The following is a 17,714-nucleotide window of genomic DNA, read 5'->3' as shown; positions in this document are numbered from 1 at the left end:
TCAAGACTGACAGTGAACAAAACCCACAGTGGCATGAGTTCATAACCCTTGTGAAATAGTATCTAGGCCAAATGGGATCAACTTTCATCAAACCCTACATACCCCAATTCTGTCTCCAAAAAAACTCCAATGTTTTATGCAGTGCGAAGTGTTTTTTAACTGCATAATGAACTCTCTGGATAAGCATGTGAGAAAGTCCAGCACGGTTTAGAAGATAAGCCATTGTTGGTGAGTGTCCAAAGGGATCAATAGCCCAGCCGGACTGAGGTTTCACTCCTGTGGATAAAGATGATGAGTGTTATTTTTTTAATTGATATATGAAATAAAAAGAAGTCACAACACATTCAGACTCATTGTCATTATATAGTCTCCTAGAGATATCAGACCAAGGACCTACCCGCATTATCCTCTGCCAAGTATTCCCAGCAAGATATCATGAAGGGAGGATTGTGCTACTGCCTATCCACATAGGCAGAGGATGCTCACTGAAATTAATCAGTTAGAGTTGAAATAAATACTGCCATCTTTTAGCCATTAACATCTTTTACCTATTATAAAGCCACTGCCATTAACTAGAGGTAGAGAATAAACAGGACCAGGGCCCTTCCTGGAAGGATCTCACAGTCCTGTGATCTGTGGAGCTGGATAACCCTGGAACTATTACATGATAAAGAAAAGTAACATAACTATTTCAACTTACATTTCCCAACCCCAACATTAAGGATTTTTTAGTCTTTTACACCTTACAAAAGCCCCAAATCATCTTATGATACAGTGGCAGAACAGGCCAAAATAACTATACCATATTTCATTAAATCTTAAGACATTATGATGCTGGTGCTTTCACTCTACCTAGAAAGGTGCCACCAATAATGCGAGCTACTGACTAAAGATATATCTCAATTTCACAGAGGATAAAATGTAAAAAAAAAAAATAAGATAATAAATGTACAGGTTAGAATAAGATTGTTCATCTAGCATTATAAAAATCTGATGTTTTAATTATTTGGAATTCTCAAATGAAGTGTCTACTTACAACTTATAAACTGACATAAGTAATATTGCTGTGTATTTTTTTTCATTCAAACACCTTTTAAGCACCTTACCTAAGATGATGAAAGACCCCACGGTTACAAAAACGAGTTAAACTAGATCTTGACTCTAGTTTGCAGAGCCTGTCATTCAAATAAGTGTAACACAAAGTAACACACAAGACAACAAAGAGAACTAGAACTTTGTAAACAATACTAAAGAAGAACACAGAGATGGGGAGCCAGTAAAGGACAATAAAGAAAAGTCAGGATCTACAGGGGACCAAGAGTATACAGTCAAAACTCAAAAAGGGCATATGTCAAAACTAAAAGAACTGACCACATAAGATTTGTGCATTTCACATATGTAATTTACCATCCAAAAATTAAAAAGAAATATTGAACTCTATTTAGTAACTTTGGTTTTTGTGGTAGCATGGATTTAACAATTCTGAAGGTAGCTTTCATGTATTCTAAGATTGAACAAATGAGAACAAGGGAGCCATAATTTTCACGGTAAGATAAGTAACTACAAATGTGGAAGACTGGAATGTACCCTACGATATTGCATTACAACAGGAGATATCGGTACTAACTTATGGTTTTTCATGAAGAAATATAAAAATATAGATATAGGTATCTGTATGTATATTCACAAACATACACAAATTTTCCAACTCAGTGCACTTGAAGGACCTAGATGCAATAAAACCTTAGTACCAACGACCACACCTTAGCTCTCACATCTTGGCCTCTACATAGCAATCATTTCACAAAGAAAAAAAAACCGGAAAGAAATAGCTTATTCCAAGGCTGAAGCCAGGAAAGTACATGATAAGCCTGGAATATATTCTTGTGTCATAAAGTAAAGAGACAGTCAAGGAATCATGGGGGCATATTAAAATAACTCAGGAAAAGACCAAAGAGGCTTCTAATGGCCAAATCTGGGACAAATGAGGTGTGAAAATAAATAATGCATTATAATCCATTGAATACTAACCATGAGCCCACACTGATATAAATAAATAAACAGAAAATAAGATGGAAAGCTCTTCTCTTTAGTAGAATGCCAACTAGCAATTATAGAAGGAATTAGAAAATCATCAATGGACACTAAAACAAAAACATGAGAGTTGGCTGAGGTATAGAATATTTATTCCCAATGTATCTCCCACATATTAATTAGAAAGGGCAAAAATTTAACACAGTGGAGAAACTTAGCAGACAAACCTTAACTAGTTGTTCCTAGTATTACCAGTACTGGGACAGAGACATCACATGCCTCCCGATATGATGCAGTGAGGACAACGGGACATCACATTACTGCAGTGATACTGTAACTAGACAGACAAACAGGTAGATAGGAAGAATACATAAATAACTTGAATCCCATCATGAAGAAACTGACAAAGTCAAATAGAGAGACTTCTACAAAAGTGGATCTACTCTTCAAAAATATAAAAATCAAGAAATCCCCAAAGAAAGAATAAGGAATAGTTTCAAATAAAAGGAAACTAAAGAGACATGACAACTAAATGCAATGTATGACCATGGATTCCATTCTTGACTGGGTGGGGGAAAAAGCGGCTTTTATAAAACACATTATTGAAATAATTGACAAAATCTGAATACAGCCTGTGGACTAGACTGTCCTACTCTATCACTGTTAACATTCCTGATTTGATAACTTTATTCTATTTACATATAAAAGTGTCCTTATTTCTTAGGAAATATGCAATGAAGTATTTAGAGATAAGGGTACAGGGTACCTCCAACTTACTCTCAAATGATTCAGAAAAATATACATATGAATCAATGTACAAGATATACGGGAGTCCTTCCCAAGTACTATGATGCCACTTATAAGTTAAAAATTATATCAAAATTAAGTTATAAAATTAAAAAAGAAGTATGTATTGTCCAAATAACGAGGACAGAATAAGCTTACAAAAAGAGATAAAAATCAATATCAAACACTGTAGTGATGTCAAAGAGTTTATAGTGTCCATTCAATTTAACAATTATAACATCACTGGTAATCTTTTCCACATCAAAACCATTGGATCCAGAAGGGTAGCAACCTAGCTGCAATGGAATAAAGAGTCCCTGAGACTAAATAATGTAGAAAAGAGAGAGTATAAACTATATTTTTTAAAACTTTGATATGAAAGGAGTGGAGAACTAGGGATAGACTTAAAAAGGAACCCAGTGTCCTGCTAGAGTTTTTCTTGGCAATACTTTTTAAAAGGAGGGTAAGGGGCAAACTTGGGAAAAAGTACAATATAAGAAAAATCCAAAATTTTATAAAGAGGGCACATTTGCTAATAAAACTGGAAAGCTCATCAAAAAGATTTCATGCCTTCATGCAAGAATAAGATTATCAAAATACATAAAAGTAAGAACTGTTCAAAATACAAGAACAAAGTATGGAAAACAATAATTAAGAAGAATTAACATCAGTCCATTTTTGGCAAACCTAACAGGTTTAAAAATTAGAACATGAGTAATACGAACAGTACCTAATAAAACTGGATTATTCTAAGTATATTTAATACTATAGTTTAAGAGGGATCGGGAAATATATTTGTAATATGGATATGGTAGTCAAAAGACAACTTTAAAAGCTCAAAAAAGTTATAATAGGCCGGACACGGTGGCTCATGCCTGTAATCCCAGCACTTTGGGAGGCAGAGGTGGGTGGATCACCTGAGGTCAGGAGTTCGAAACCAGCCTGACCAACATGGTAAAACCCTATCTCTACTAAAAATGCAAAATTAGCCAGGTGCGGTGACAAGCACCTGTAATCCTAGCTACTAGGGAGGCTGAGGCAGGAGGGTCACTTGAACCCAGGAGGCGGAGGTTGCAGCAAGCTGAGATGGCACCACTGTGCTCCAGCCTGGGCGATAGAGTGAGACTCTGTCTCAAAAAAAAAGTTATAATGGTCAATTTTTATAATAAAGTTAAAAGCAGGCATTAATAGCCAAAGATTAAACAACTAAAAATGCATCCCATAATCAAATGTAAAAACAGTCTCCAAAATAACATGTCCTAAATTCTTTAGAAAACAAAACCAAGTTTACTGAGAATGATGATTTCCAATTTCATCCATGTCCCTACATGGGTGCAGCACACCAGCATGGCACATGTATACATATGTAACTAACCTGCACATTGTGCACATGTACCCTAAAACTTAAAGTATAATAATAATAAAATAAATAAAAAATAAATAAAAATAATAAAAAAAAAAACCAAGGACACTAATTCATAAGATGCAGCCAAAGCTACAATACAAAGAAATGTCATATCCTCAGATATGTTCATTATCTTTAAAAAGAAAGTAACTGGGCCAAGGGAAAATCTCCCTGAACCTGGCTTTTCTCAGCTTTATGGAACATGTAGTGAGTCTCACTCTGATGCTCAAAAGCCTACTAATTAAATTCATAGAGGTCTATGTTAAATAAAATTTATGGGACCCCACTGTATTAGGCTGAGCTGCTGCAGTACACCCCAAAAGACCACATCAAACCAGAATACAGTCACTTGTGCTAGGTGCCACATAATCAAATTGAACTTGAATATGTACCAGTTTAAAAAACAACAACAACAAAAACCAGGAGATTCGAAGCAATCTGATCCACAATCAGAAGGGGCCTGGTCTACTTGAGCCAGCATGATAACGAAGTCTCCTCTGTTTTAACCCTGTAAGGGAAGTAACTTTAAAATAACCAACCTACTTTTTGTTCCCTATTTCTGCTTTTGCAGCCTTTTGCTGCCTATAAAGCCAATCTTCTCTGCTTTGCTCATCAGAATATTATTTTTTAGATGGGATGTTGCCCTGTTCATGAATTGCTTAATAAAGCCAATTCAATCTTTAAGCTGCATTTGTTCACATTGTGCTTTTGACAGTTATACTTCCAAAACTGAACAGTTTTACGATGTTGTAAGTGTTGTTAAGTGTGTTCACTATTTGGGATGGAGGAAAGAGTGAAGTGAGATACCTCATATCACATGCTAAGAGTCATAAGTACATCCCCTGAGCACATCAAAGGCCAGCACTGATCTTCTCCAGGGCACCTTGAGGTAGGAGGAACATACACTCTCAGACTGACCCTGCCACATTGCCATTGTCCTCTGCCTGGACTGCAGAAATGAGCTCCAACTCCATTTCAGCAGTTTGCCTATGCTGACTCCACAGGATGAGTGAGATGGATGGGTATGCTCTCTCACAAGACGCCTCGCTGCCACTCACCTTCACGTTGTAGAAAAAGAACAAATGAGCCAAAATGTATGTATGTGTGCACATGCACCCACTGTCAACTCCTTGAGAGAAAAAGAAACAAAAAACAGACAAAAGGAGCAAAGAAAGAAGAAAATAAAGATAAGGTAGCATGAAGAAACACAAAATACCTTTTAGCTTACAAAATTTTAACCTGCTCTTTAAAAAATAAATAACACAGACTAACAGTCAAATAAAAATGCCCTACAGAAAACTATAAAGAAGATAGATATAAAAGTTGTAGAGAAGACAGCTTTAAATACTTTACTATCTCTAATAAATTTGTTTTAAAATACTATCCTATCCTTGTGGAAAAAAACTTATACTGTGTTTAAATATACATACGAAAAAGTCCAGAATGCTATAATGTTATATATCACAAAACAGGTTATCTCTAAATGGTACAGAAGGATTTCTCCTTACTTTCTGCTACTATTATTTTTTCCTATTTTCCCACATTGACTGTATATTATTTAATAAAATACTGTTTAAAACAAAGAATACTATATACAATTCTTACTTTATACTCCAAGTAATTAAAATGTTGATAAGAAGGCTGGGTTTCCAACAAAAATAATACAATTTACATTTTAGATGTAAATTGGATATTAATTACTTTGGAGAAATTTTTAACACTATCAAAAAATCTACCTCCAATAAAAGACCCCTCTAAGCCTAGGTTCTGAGCAATAAATTATTTCAAATGTCCATAAGCTGTCACGGAATACAAGGAAGAATTCAGTACTACCTAATTCATTTTATTAAGTATCATAAACCGATAAACAAATCATATAAATGTAGTACATTAAAAAACAAAACTAATCTTACTTATGAAAATGGATATAAAATCATAAAACCACTAAATAAATTAAACTCAATAGTACCAAAACCAAAAGGGATTTATTCCAGGAAGTCAATGACTTTTTAACTGAACAAACTGCTGTCACATCCACGGAAACATGAGAAAAACCATACAGTATTGATAGATGGCTATAAGAAAACCAGTAATATTCTGTATTCACTGTTAACTGAAAAATACTAAGAAGAAAATAATTTTCTAAACACTATAAATAGCACCTACCATAAAAATACTATATAATATGATACTTAATACAGAACAGCTAAACAATTTCTATTAAAAATCTGGAACAAGAAAGACCACTACCCTACATCATTACTATAAGAGATGTTATCTATGCAATAAAATACTAAACAGACATATAGTCTAAATATTATAAGTATTTAAAAAGATAATTTTCATTTTATGATTTTATTACATATTTATAACTAATAAGAAATTATACAAAATATTTATAATAAAAAGATAGTTAGGATTTATACAATTTTAGACCACACATATATACATGCATATGAAAAACTTTCTTATACACTGGTATTAAATGATTAACAGAAATGAAAAAGATACCACTAAAAACAAACGAATAACCACAAACTGGGAAAAATATTCATATAGCATATATGTCACAAAGTGCTCATATTCAGAACATACAAAGAATATCTACAAATTTTTAAAAAGGCAACAACTCTTTAGTAGTATGGCTAGCAAGACTAATAAACAATAAAAGAGAAAAGAATCAAACAGACACAATAAAAAATGATAAAGGGGATATCACCACTGATCCCATGGAAATACAAACTACCATCAGAGAATACCATAAACACTTCTACACAAATAAACTAGAAAATTCAGAAGAAATGGATAAATTCCTGAACACATACACCCTCCCAAGACTAAACCAGGAAGAAGTCGAATCCCTGAATAGACCATTAAAAAGTTCTAAAATTGAGGCAGTAATTAATAGCCTACCAACCAAAAAAAAACCCAGGACCAGACAGATTCACAGCTGAATTCTACCAGAGGTACAAAGAGGAGCTGGTACCATTCCTTTTGAAACTATTCCAAATAACAGAAAAAAAGGGACTCCTCCCTAACTCATTTTATGAGGCCAGCAGCACCCTGACACCAAAATCTGGCAGAGACATAACAAAAAAAGAAAATTTCAGGCCAATATCCCTGATGAACATCGATGCGAAAATCCTCAATAAAATACTGGCAAACCGAATCCAGCAGCACATCAAAATGCTTATCCAATGCGATCAAGTCAGCTTCATCCCTGGGATGCAAGGCTGGTTCAACAGATGCAAATGAATCAATATAATCCATCACATAAACAAAACCAATGACAAAAACCACATGATTATCTCAATAGATGCAGAAAAGGCCTTTGACAAAATTCAACACTTCTTCATGCTAAAAGCTCTCAATAAACTAAGTATTGATGGAACATATCTCAAAACAATAAGAGCTATTTATGACAAACCCACAGCCAATATCATACTGAATGGGCAAAAGCTGGAAGCATTCCCTTTGAAAACTGGCACAAGACAAGGATGCCCTCTCTCACCACTCCTATTTAACATAGTATTGGAAGTTCTGGCCAGGACAATCAGGCAAGAGAAAGAAATAAAGGTACTCAAATAGGAAAAGAGGAAGTCAAATTGTCTCTGTTTGCAGATGACATGATTGTATATTTAGAAAACCCCATCGTCTCAGCCCAAAATCTCCTTAAGCTGATAAGCAACTTCAGCAATGTCTCAGGATACAAAATCAATGTGCAAAAGTCTCAAGCATTCCTATACACCAATAATAGACAGAGGGCCAAAACATGAGTGAACTTCCATTCACAACTGCTACAGAGAATAAAATACCTAGGAATACAACCTACAAGGGATGTGAAGGACCTCTTCAAGGAGAACTATAAACCACTGCTCAAGGAAATAAGAGAGGACACAAACAAACGGAAAAACATTCCATGCTCATGGATAGGAAGAATCAGTACTGTGAAAATGGCCATACTGCCCAAAATAATTTATAGACTCAGTGCTATCCCCATCAAGCTACCATTGACTTTCTTCACAGAATAAGAAAAAACTACTTTAAATTTCATATGGAACCAAAAAACAGTACATATAGCCAAGACAATCCTAAGCAAAAAGAACAAAGCTGGAGACATCACGCTACCTGACTTCAAATTATACTACAAGGAAGGCTACAGCAACCAAAACAGCTTGGTACTGGTACCAAAATAGATATATAGACCAATGGAACAGAACAGAGGCCTCAGAAATAGCACCACACATCTACAACCACCTGATCCTTGACAAACCTGACAAAAACAAGAAATGGGGAAAAGATTCCCAATTTAATAAATGGTGTTGGGAAAACTGGCTAGCCATATGCAGAAAATTGAAATTGGACCCCTTCTTTACACCTTATACAAAATTAACTCAAGATGGATTCAAGACTTAAGACCTAAAATCATAAAAACCCTAGAAGAAAACCTAGGCAATACCATTCAAGACATAGGCATGGGCAAAGACTTCATGACTAACACACCAAAAGCAATGACAACAAAAGCCAAAATTGAAAAATGAGATCTAATTAAACTAAAGAGCTTCTGCACAGCAAAACAAACTATCATCAGAGTGAAAAGGCAATCTACAGAATGGGAAAAAATTATTGCAATCTAGCCATCTAACAAGGGGCTAATATCCAGAATCTACAAGGAACTTAAACAAATTTCCAAGAAAAAAACAACACCATCAAAAAGTGGGCAAAAGATATGAACAGACACTTCTCAAAAGAAGACATTTATGTAGCCAACAAACATGAAAAAAAGCTCATCATCACTGGTCATTAGAGAAACGCAAATCAAAACCACAATGAGATACCATCTCACCCCAGTTAGCAAAGCGATCATTAAAAAGTGAGGAAACAACAGATGTGGAGAATAGGAATGCTTTTATACTGTTGGTGGGAGTATAAATCAACCATTGTGGAAGACGGTATGGTAATTCCTCAATTATCTACAACCAGAAATACCATTTGACACAGCAATCCCATTACTGGGTATATACCCAAAGGATTATAAATCATTCAACCATAAAGACACAGGCACGTGTAAGTTTATTGCAAAACTATTCACAGTAGCAAAGACTTGGAACCAACCCAAATGCCCATCAATGATAAACTGGATAAAGAAAATATGGCACATATACACCATGGAATATTATGCAGCCATAAAAAAGGATGAGTTCATGTCCTTTGCAGGGATATGAATGAAGCTGGAAACCATCATTTTCAGCAAACTAACACAGGAACAGAAAACCAAACACCGCATGTTCTCACTCATAAGTGAGAGTTGAACAATGAAAACACATGGACACAGAAAGGGGAACATGACACACAGAGGCATGTCAGGGGCTGGGAGGCTAGGGAAGGGATAGCATTAGGAGAAATACCTAACATAGATGACAGGTTGATGGGTGCAGCAAACCACCATGGCATGTTGTACACCTATGTAACAAACCTGCATGTTCTGCACATGTATCCCAGAACTTAAAGTGTATGTATGTATGTGTGTGTGTGTATATATATATATATAAAAGGCAACAATTCAAACAAAAAGAATGGGCAAAAGACTTGAAACTTGAAAATAGGGTATACCACTGGCCAATAAGCACAACAAAACATATTCAGCATCATTAGTTATCATAGAAATGCAAGTTAAAATAACAGTGAAATATCACTATATACCCACTAGCATGGTTCTAAGAAAAAAGACTCACACACCAAACAATGGCAAAAATGTGGAACAATCAGAATTCTAATTCATTGTTGGTGGAATATAAAATAGCACCACCACTTTGGAAAACTCTTTCAAAGTTCACATAAGCTGCAACATAAACTTATCCTATAACCCAGCAATTCTAGTGCTAGTAAACATTTCATTCCAAGAGAATGAAAACATATGCCCACAAAAAGACCTGTGCACAAATGTTTATCACAGTATGATTCACCATAGCTCAAAACTGAAAGCAACCCAAATGTTCAACAGGAAACTGGATTAATAATAAAAGGAAATGGATTACCAACATACACTACAAGAATGAATCTCAAAAACTTCATGCTGGTGACAGGATATAAGATCACTAACAAAAATCAATTGTATTTCTACATACTAGCAATGAATAATACTAAAATGAAATTAAGAAAACAATCCCATTTATAATGGCAGTAAAACAAAAAAATGCCTAGGAACATATTTAACAAAAAAAGTACAGGACTTTTACACTGAAAGCTATAAAACACTGTTGAAAGAAATTAATGATGATCTACTTAAATGGAAAGCCATCCCATGTTAATATATCAGAAGATGTGACATTGTTAAAATGGCAATATTCCCCCAGATTGACCTACAGATTTAATACAACCACTAGCAAAATCCTAGCTGATATTTTTGCAGAAATTGATAAACTGGCCTAAAATTCACGTGGAAAAAACAAGTTTAAAAAAAGAACAAAGTTGGAGAACTCAGACTTCCCAATGTGAAGCTTACTACAAGCTATAGTAATCAAGACAGTATGGTACTGGCATAAATATAAGTCAAGGAAACAGAACTGAGAGTCCAGGAATAAACTCTCATAATTATGGTTAACTGACTGTTAACAAGTGTGCCAGGACAATTCAGTGAGGAAAGAATCATCTTTTTTAATAAGTGGCATTAGAATAACTGGGTATCAACATGCAAAAAAAATAAATATGAAACTCTACCTCACATCATACACAAATATTAACTAAAAGTAGATCACTGACATAAATGTAAGAGCTAAAACCATAAAACTAGTTTAAAAACAGTAGTACATCTTTATAATTCAGGATTAAACAACAGTTTCTTACTATGGCATCAAAAGCACAAGCAACAGAAGAAAAACTTCCTCCTCAAAATTAAAACTTGTGCACCAAAAGACACCTTCAAGAAAGTGAAAAAAAAACCACAGAATGAAAAAATAAATTTGTAAATCACTATCCAACAAAGAACTTTTATCCACAATATATAAAAAAATTCTAAGTCAATAATAAAAAGACAAATAACTCTACTGAAAAATAGGAAAATAATTAGAATAGACATTTATCCTTAAAAGATCTATAAGCAGCTGATATACACATGAAAAGATTCTTAGTACCACTAGTCTTTAGGAAAATGCAAATCAAAATCACAATGAGATTACCATTTCACACAGAATGACTACAATAAAAAAGAGAGACAGTAACAAATGTTGGTGAAGATACGGAGAAAATAGAAACCTCACACATTGCTGGTGGGAAGGTAGAATGATACTGCTCTTTTGGAAAAGTTTGACAGTTTCTCAAAATGCTGAACATTTTTACCATATAACCCAGCAATTCTACTCCTAGGAAGAAAGGTAGATTCACACAAAAACTTTTAAATAAATGTGTATAACAGCATTATTCACAGTAGCCAAAAAGAAGATACAACCTAAGTGCCCATCAACTGAATAAGGGATAAATAAATGTGGTATATCCATACAACAGAATATTATTCAGCTATAAAAAGGAATGAAGCACTGATATATGCTATAATACATGATGAGCCTTGAAAATATTATGCCAAGAATCCAATCACCAAAGGCCATACATTACATGCTTCCATCTATGTGAAATGTCCAGAATAGTCCAATCCATATATACAGAAAGACTAGTGATAGCCTGAGACTGGGGCAGGGAAGGGTGAAGCTAGAAAGGGGAGTGACTACTACTGGGTATAAGGTTTCTTTGGGAGATGTTGAAAAAAGTTCTAAAAATAGACTGTGGTGATGGTTGCACAAATCTATGAATTTATGTGAAATATATCTCAATAAAGTTGTAAGAAAAAATTACACTGGGCAAAAGACACAAGATCCAAAATAATATTATGTGAGTTCATATATTAATAAATTCTTCTTCAAACAAAACTCATGGACAATGACAGAAATCAAAGAGCAGCTGGCTGGAAGTGGAAAGATGAGGCGATGAGAGACCTTGGGTAATAAATGTATAGATTAAATGGGTATGTACATTTGTTAAAACTCACTGACCTCTACATTTAAGATTTATATATTCCACTGCATGTAAATTACACTTCAATAAAAACATAAAAAACATTCATAACTGAAGTTTATGAAGTGAATATTCTTGGGTTAGCATATCAAGTATTTAAGAAAAAGGGCATTGTGTAGAGAGGGTCCCCAAGACCACCTTCAGGTTTGGTGATTCGTTAAGAAAAATCACAGGTCTCAACATATTGTCGTACTCATACCTATAATTTATTACAGTGAAATGAGAAAAAAAAATCTGCAAAAGGAAAAAGCATATAGAGTAAGTCCAGAGGAAACCAGGTGCAAGCTTCTAAGCGTCCTCTCCCCAAGGAGTCATACAGGATGTGTTTAAATGCTGCAACACAAAACTGTGACAGTATGTGTGAAGTGCTGCTGACCAGGAAACTCATTACAGACTCAGTGTCCAATGGTGGGGGCTGGTCATGTAGGCACCCTCTGTTCAGCACATACTAAGAATTCAGACTCCCAGAAGGAAAGCAATTGTTTAGCACAAACTATATGGTTTGTACAAACAGATTAAAAACAGTGAGCCACTCTTATCATTAGGATATCCATGTTCCCAGACACTCACCAAGGGCCAATCTTGCAAGCAAGGCCTTTCTAAGGATAGCAGACCTGCTATGCTAACTATTTTCTACACAGGCATGATACCTGCAACATACTTCCAAATGGTTCTGATAATAAGAAATACCAGCACCACTACAACAACATGAAAACAGAAAAAATTAAGTAAATGTGTCAAAATGTTAACAACTGGTAAATCTGGGTGAAGGGTTTATGAGAATATTTTGTAGTATTCTTATACATTTCTTCAAATTTGCAATTATCTCAAAATAAAAAGTAACAAAAAAATTAATAGGGATGAGAAGAATTTTATCCCTAAGGGACAATTTTTTAAAATAAGGAAATATCTAAAAATAACTTCAATAAAAAACACATACACTTACATTAAAAAACTACATTATTATACTGAGATATAAAATATTTGAAAGGATTTACACACCATGTTACAAAACGCAAATATTAAATATCACATAGTTTTCTATTAGTCCCAAGTTTTTATAGTGGACACCTGATTCTATCAGTCTAGCATCTTTTTTCCCATTTCTTGTAGCAACAGAATTCTTCTGTTGAACTGGACCCATTCCATGAGGCCATTCATATGGAGGACCCATTCTCATGCTTTTTAGGTGCAGCTGACCCTGCTCTCCACAATTCCCTTTCCCCCAAGACCATTTCCACCAAAATGACTAGACCTCAGTGATTTGAACTCCTTTACCTCTGCACACAGTAACTGGCTCAGACATAAGCAACTGACTCAAGTTGGGCCAACTAGATAAAGTATTAAAGAGAATTCCTTGTTGCTAGGTTGGAAAAATTAGTCTCGGCTGCCTAGAGCCATCTTACTCACCTTGTAAAGAAACCCAGCAAAACAAGCAGAACTCAAAGATACAGTGCCCAGACAACATAATTTAAGTCCCCTGGATCCCTGAATACAGCAATACCTGAAGCTACCATATCTCTGGAACACTCAGTGACATAATGAATATCTTTCTTTCCTTTTTTTGCTAAAAAAAAAAAACTTAAGCTACCATAATTAGGTTTTTGCCTCTTGTCATCAAGTCTTAACATACAATTAAAATAATCCCAAAACCAACAAAAATATAGATAAATAATACGTTACACAAGGTAGATGATCCTAAAAGTGACTATAGTAAATCTTTGTAACTCAGTTTATGAGCTAAGAAATATCGTAAATTAAGGAAGAGTAAATTATTCAACAATAATGACTAACAGGGAAAATACTTACCCGAAAAAAGAACAGAACCTCACTTCACATCCCGAAAATTAACTGTCCAAAATAGCCCAAATAAAGAATATACCAATACATACCTATATTATTTTCCAGCCACTGATGTCCTTCAATTAGTTGATCAATTAAGGCAAAATAATGTGGAGTAGCTTCATCAGGCATAACCCAGCCACCTGTCACAATTTCAAGCTGACCATTTTCTATTAAACTAGAGAGAAAATAACAAGAGTCTACATTAATAAATATAAGAAAAGTTCAAATGAAAAACTAAACAAGCATAAACATTAAGAACAGCCTTTAAATATAACCAGTATGTATACTAGTTGTCAAAAAATTTGTTTAAACCAGTGAATGAATTTCAACTTCAAGACCTCATGATAGCACCCAGTGTCTCAGGTGAAACCTGCCCTTCTGCAGGAAAAGCCACGCAGGTCATTCTGGAGGTTCCTTCCACATGGGTATAAACTCCCATACAGCCTCAAAGATTCTTAATGTCAAAAGCCACATCTGGTTGGTTTATTTATTTGAGACGGAGTTTCGCTCTTGTTGCCCAGGCTGAAGTGCAATGGTGCAATCTCGGCTCACTGCAACCTCTGCCTCCCAGGTTCAAGCGATTCTCCTGCCTCAGCCTCCCGAGTAACCGGGATTACAGGCATGCGCCATCATGCCCGGCTAATTTTGTATTTTTGGTAGAGACATGGTTTCTCCATGTTGGTCAGGCTGGTCTCGAACCCCCAGCCTCAGGTGATTCACCCGCCTCGGCTTCCCAAAGTGCTGGGATTACTGGCGTGAGCCACCGTGCCCGGCCCATATCTAGTTTATTTCTGAATCTTGCAGAGCACCTAGAAAAGTGTTTTACACAGAGTAAATGCTTGATGAGTGTTTATTGGAGGGCTGTCATTTTCAGCGCATTATTTATTTCAATACACTTTTATCAAAAAATCAATATTTACTTTAGTCCTTCTGACACTGATAAGTTAATCATGCAAACTACCCTAAAAAAATAACAAGGGTAAAGCCAGTAAATACCACATGACTCTGGGAATACAGATAACATCATAAAGTACTTTGCTCCAGATTCAGTTGAAATATAGGCTATACAGTTTATTTTTCATTATTGAGTGAAAGGCTCTAACAGCTTCATTACTTGTCTATTGGGTATTCCTTTGCCATAATACCATACCAGGTAACAAGATCCCTAGTCCTAATAAAATTGTTTTGAGAAGATATTTTCCCCTGAGAAGAAAAAAAAACCATTAACTATTAAAAATTTGAAATAGTGCCCAAGGAAGCATAAAAGTCAAGAATTTAAGCAAGGTCTGGCACAGTCAAGAATTTAAGCAAGGTCTGGCTCAGCCCTGTAGTTCAAGCACTCTGGGAAGCCAAGACAGGAGAATTGCTTGAGGTAAGGAATTCTAGACCAGCCTGGGCAACATAAGGAGATCCCATATTTAAAAAATAAAATTAAAAAGTTAGCCAGGTGTGGTGGTGCATGCCTGTAGTCCCAGCTACTTGGAAGGCTGAGGTGGGAGGATTGCTTGAGCCTGTGAGTTTGAGGCTGCAGTGAGCTATGATTACGCCACTGCACTCCAGCCTGGGAGACAGAGTGAGACATTGTGTCAAAAAAAAAAAAAGAAAAAGAAAAAGAAAAAAGAAAAGAAAAAAAAATTGAGCAAGTATCTATCTTAAGTGCCACAGACTTGCCAGCCTGCAACAAGATGGTTTGGAAAATGGGGTAAAATTTCAGAAAGAAGCAAAGCAGCTTTAAAAAGGACATACATCACTGGATGCCTACAGCTAACAGCCAACTCTCAAGCCAAATTTAGTTGAAGCAGACCAGAGGCACAGAGGATGAATAACTATTTTCCTACAAAGCATATGATAGAAGCCACAACATTAACACAACATATAATTCAAACATATGCATGATCATATAACCAGTAACAGAGTGGATAATGGACATAATTTCTAAAAAACAATCAAATAATAAATTCCCTGCAAAAATTAAAGAAATAAATTTATGTTGCCATGGGGATCACCAACTAATATAATTTCACATGGAGAATATGATGACTCATTAGAATGTCTAAAGAAACACAATATCCAATCAAACTTCAGCTTCTCAAAGGCCCAAATCAAGAACCTACAATGAAGAAGCTGGAAATTTCTAAAAAACGCCCTTCTTTAAGAACACAACTAAATTCAAGGCTACTGGTCCCATCTTTACTGTCAATAGACCTATGCATACAATTAGTTCTTTTTCTTATCGTTCTGGTGATTGCCTGATTTAGCCACAGTCTAGAGGCTATGGACCAAACCTGCCCCTTATGCCTTATGCTTCGCAGCCTGAGATGTCAGGACAGTATGAGATTTAGTATCTAATTATCAAATATGGAAACTTGACTTCATTATTTCAATATATCAATAAATAGATCTTTTGGAAAATTTCAGATATAAGTTCAGATATAAATCAAAAATAAACTCTTCGCTGATCTCGAATAGAGAAAAAAAACTACAGATTAAGAAAACTAAAAATTAAGTGGAAAAAATTTACTCCAATGATAGAACTTTTCTTTTTTCATCTATATCAGTTTTAATTTACAACATAATTCCTGTCCCACAGGCATCAATGGTCTTCAAGAAAGTCAACCAGCCAAGAATTACAGTATATACAGTAACTAATTTTCCCAGCTACGTTTGTTAATAATCCATTTCTTCCCCATAATACCTGGGATGCTACTTTCATCAAAGACTGAATTCTTATCCGTACTTAAAGGTTAAAGACTATTCTGTCTATTAATTTTGAGGAAGCATGAAAAACTTCCCACTTATTAAAATGTTTTCCAGCATTTATCTATTTTCTTCTACCCTATCTTTCCCAGTCTTGGCTAGTCTCAACTGCCCTCATAGCTCAGCTCAGAGAGGCCTTCATGTGTACCCAAGCTAAACTAACAATCCCACTGTACCCCCCATTCTATCCATCACAGTCTTTATCAGAAACCAAAATTACCTTGTTCATTGTCAGATCTCCACTCTTTCCCTCCCGACCTCTACCCACCATTAGAATGTAAGCTCCAAGAGAGCATGGACTAGAATGTGTTTTGTTCACGTTGGCATGTCCGGCACTCAGAAGCTTGCTTGGCAGATAATGGTCATTCAAATATTTGTTACATAAATGAGGAATTAATGAATAAGGCCATCAGTTTAATATTAGTATTGATCTGCAGTTTTTATATTAGAAGAAGCTCACAGATATTTGCAAAATAAAATAGAGAAAGGTCAGTCAGAATGAAGTTTCAATTATCTAGGTATGAGATGATATGATCTAGAATATGGTAGTAGTAATTATGAAATATGGAGGAGGAGGAAGACAGGGGAGACATCACATGAAAAAGTATCAATGGTAATTAGAAAATGACTGAAGATAGATGAAAAGATTAATGCAAATATGACTTAGTGTTTTAATTCCAGGTGTCTAACGGAATGGTAGTATTAATACACAGACAGTGCAATTGTGTTGAGAAAGGAAGTCGCTTTGTAGTAATGCATATAAATTTGGACAGGGCTTTTTGATGACAGTGTGACATCCAAAAGAAGTTAAGTGAAAAAG

General features: G+C 35.1%; 1 protein-coding gene across 3 annotated transcripts in view; it reads right to left on the bottom strand.

Moving 5' to 3' along the window:
* Nucleotides 1–17,714, bottom strand: part of MAN2A1 (mannosidase alpha class 2A member 1) — a 178,950-nt gene that overhangs the window by 102,911 nt on the left and 58,325 nt on the right. For all 3 annotated transcript variants that reach the window (XM_002815774.5, XM_054555791.2, XM_054555792.2), the window contains 2 exons: nt 14,185–14,312; nt 103–276 (listed from right to left, as the gene is read on the bottom strand). In XM_002815774.5, coding sequence (XP_002815820.1) covers nt 103–276; nt 14,185–14,312 — 302 coding nt within the window. The remainder of the gene's footprint in view (nt 1–102; nt 277–14,184; nt 14,313–17,714) is intronic.

Source organism: Pongo abelii, chromosome 4, assembly GCF_028885655.2.
Source record: "Pongo abelii isolate AG06213 chromosome 4, NHGRI_mPonAbe1-v2.0_pri, whole genome shotgun sequence".
Lineage (NCBI taxonomy): Eukaryota > Metazoa > Chordata > Mammalia > Primates > Hominidae > Pongo > Pongo abelii.
Note: the sequence above shows the minus strand (reverse complement) of the source record. Positions and strands in the feature narration are given on the sequence as shown.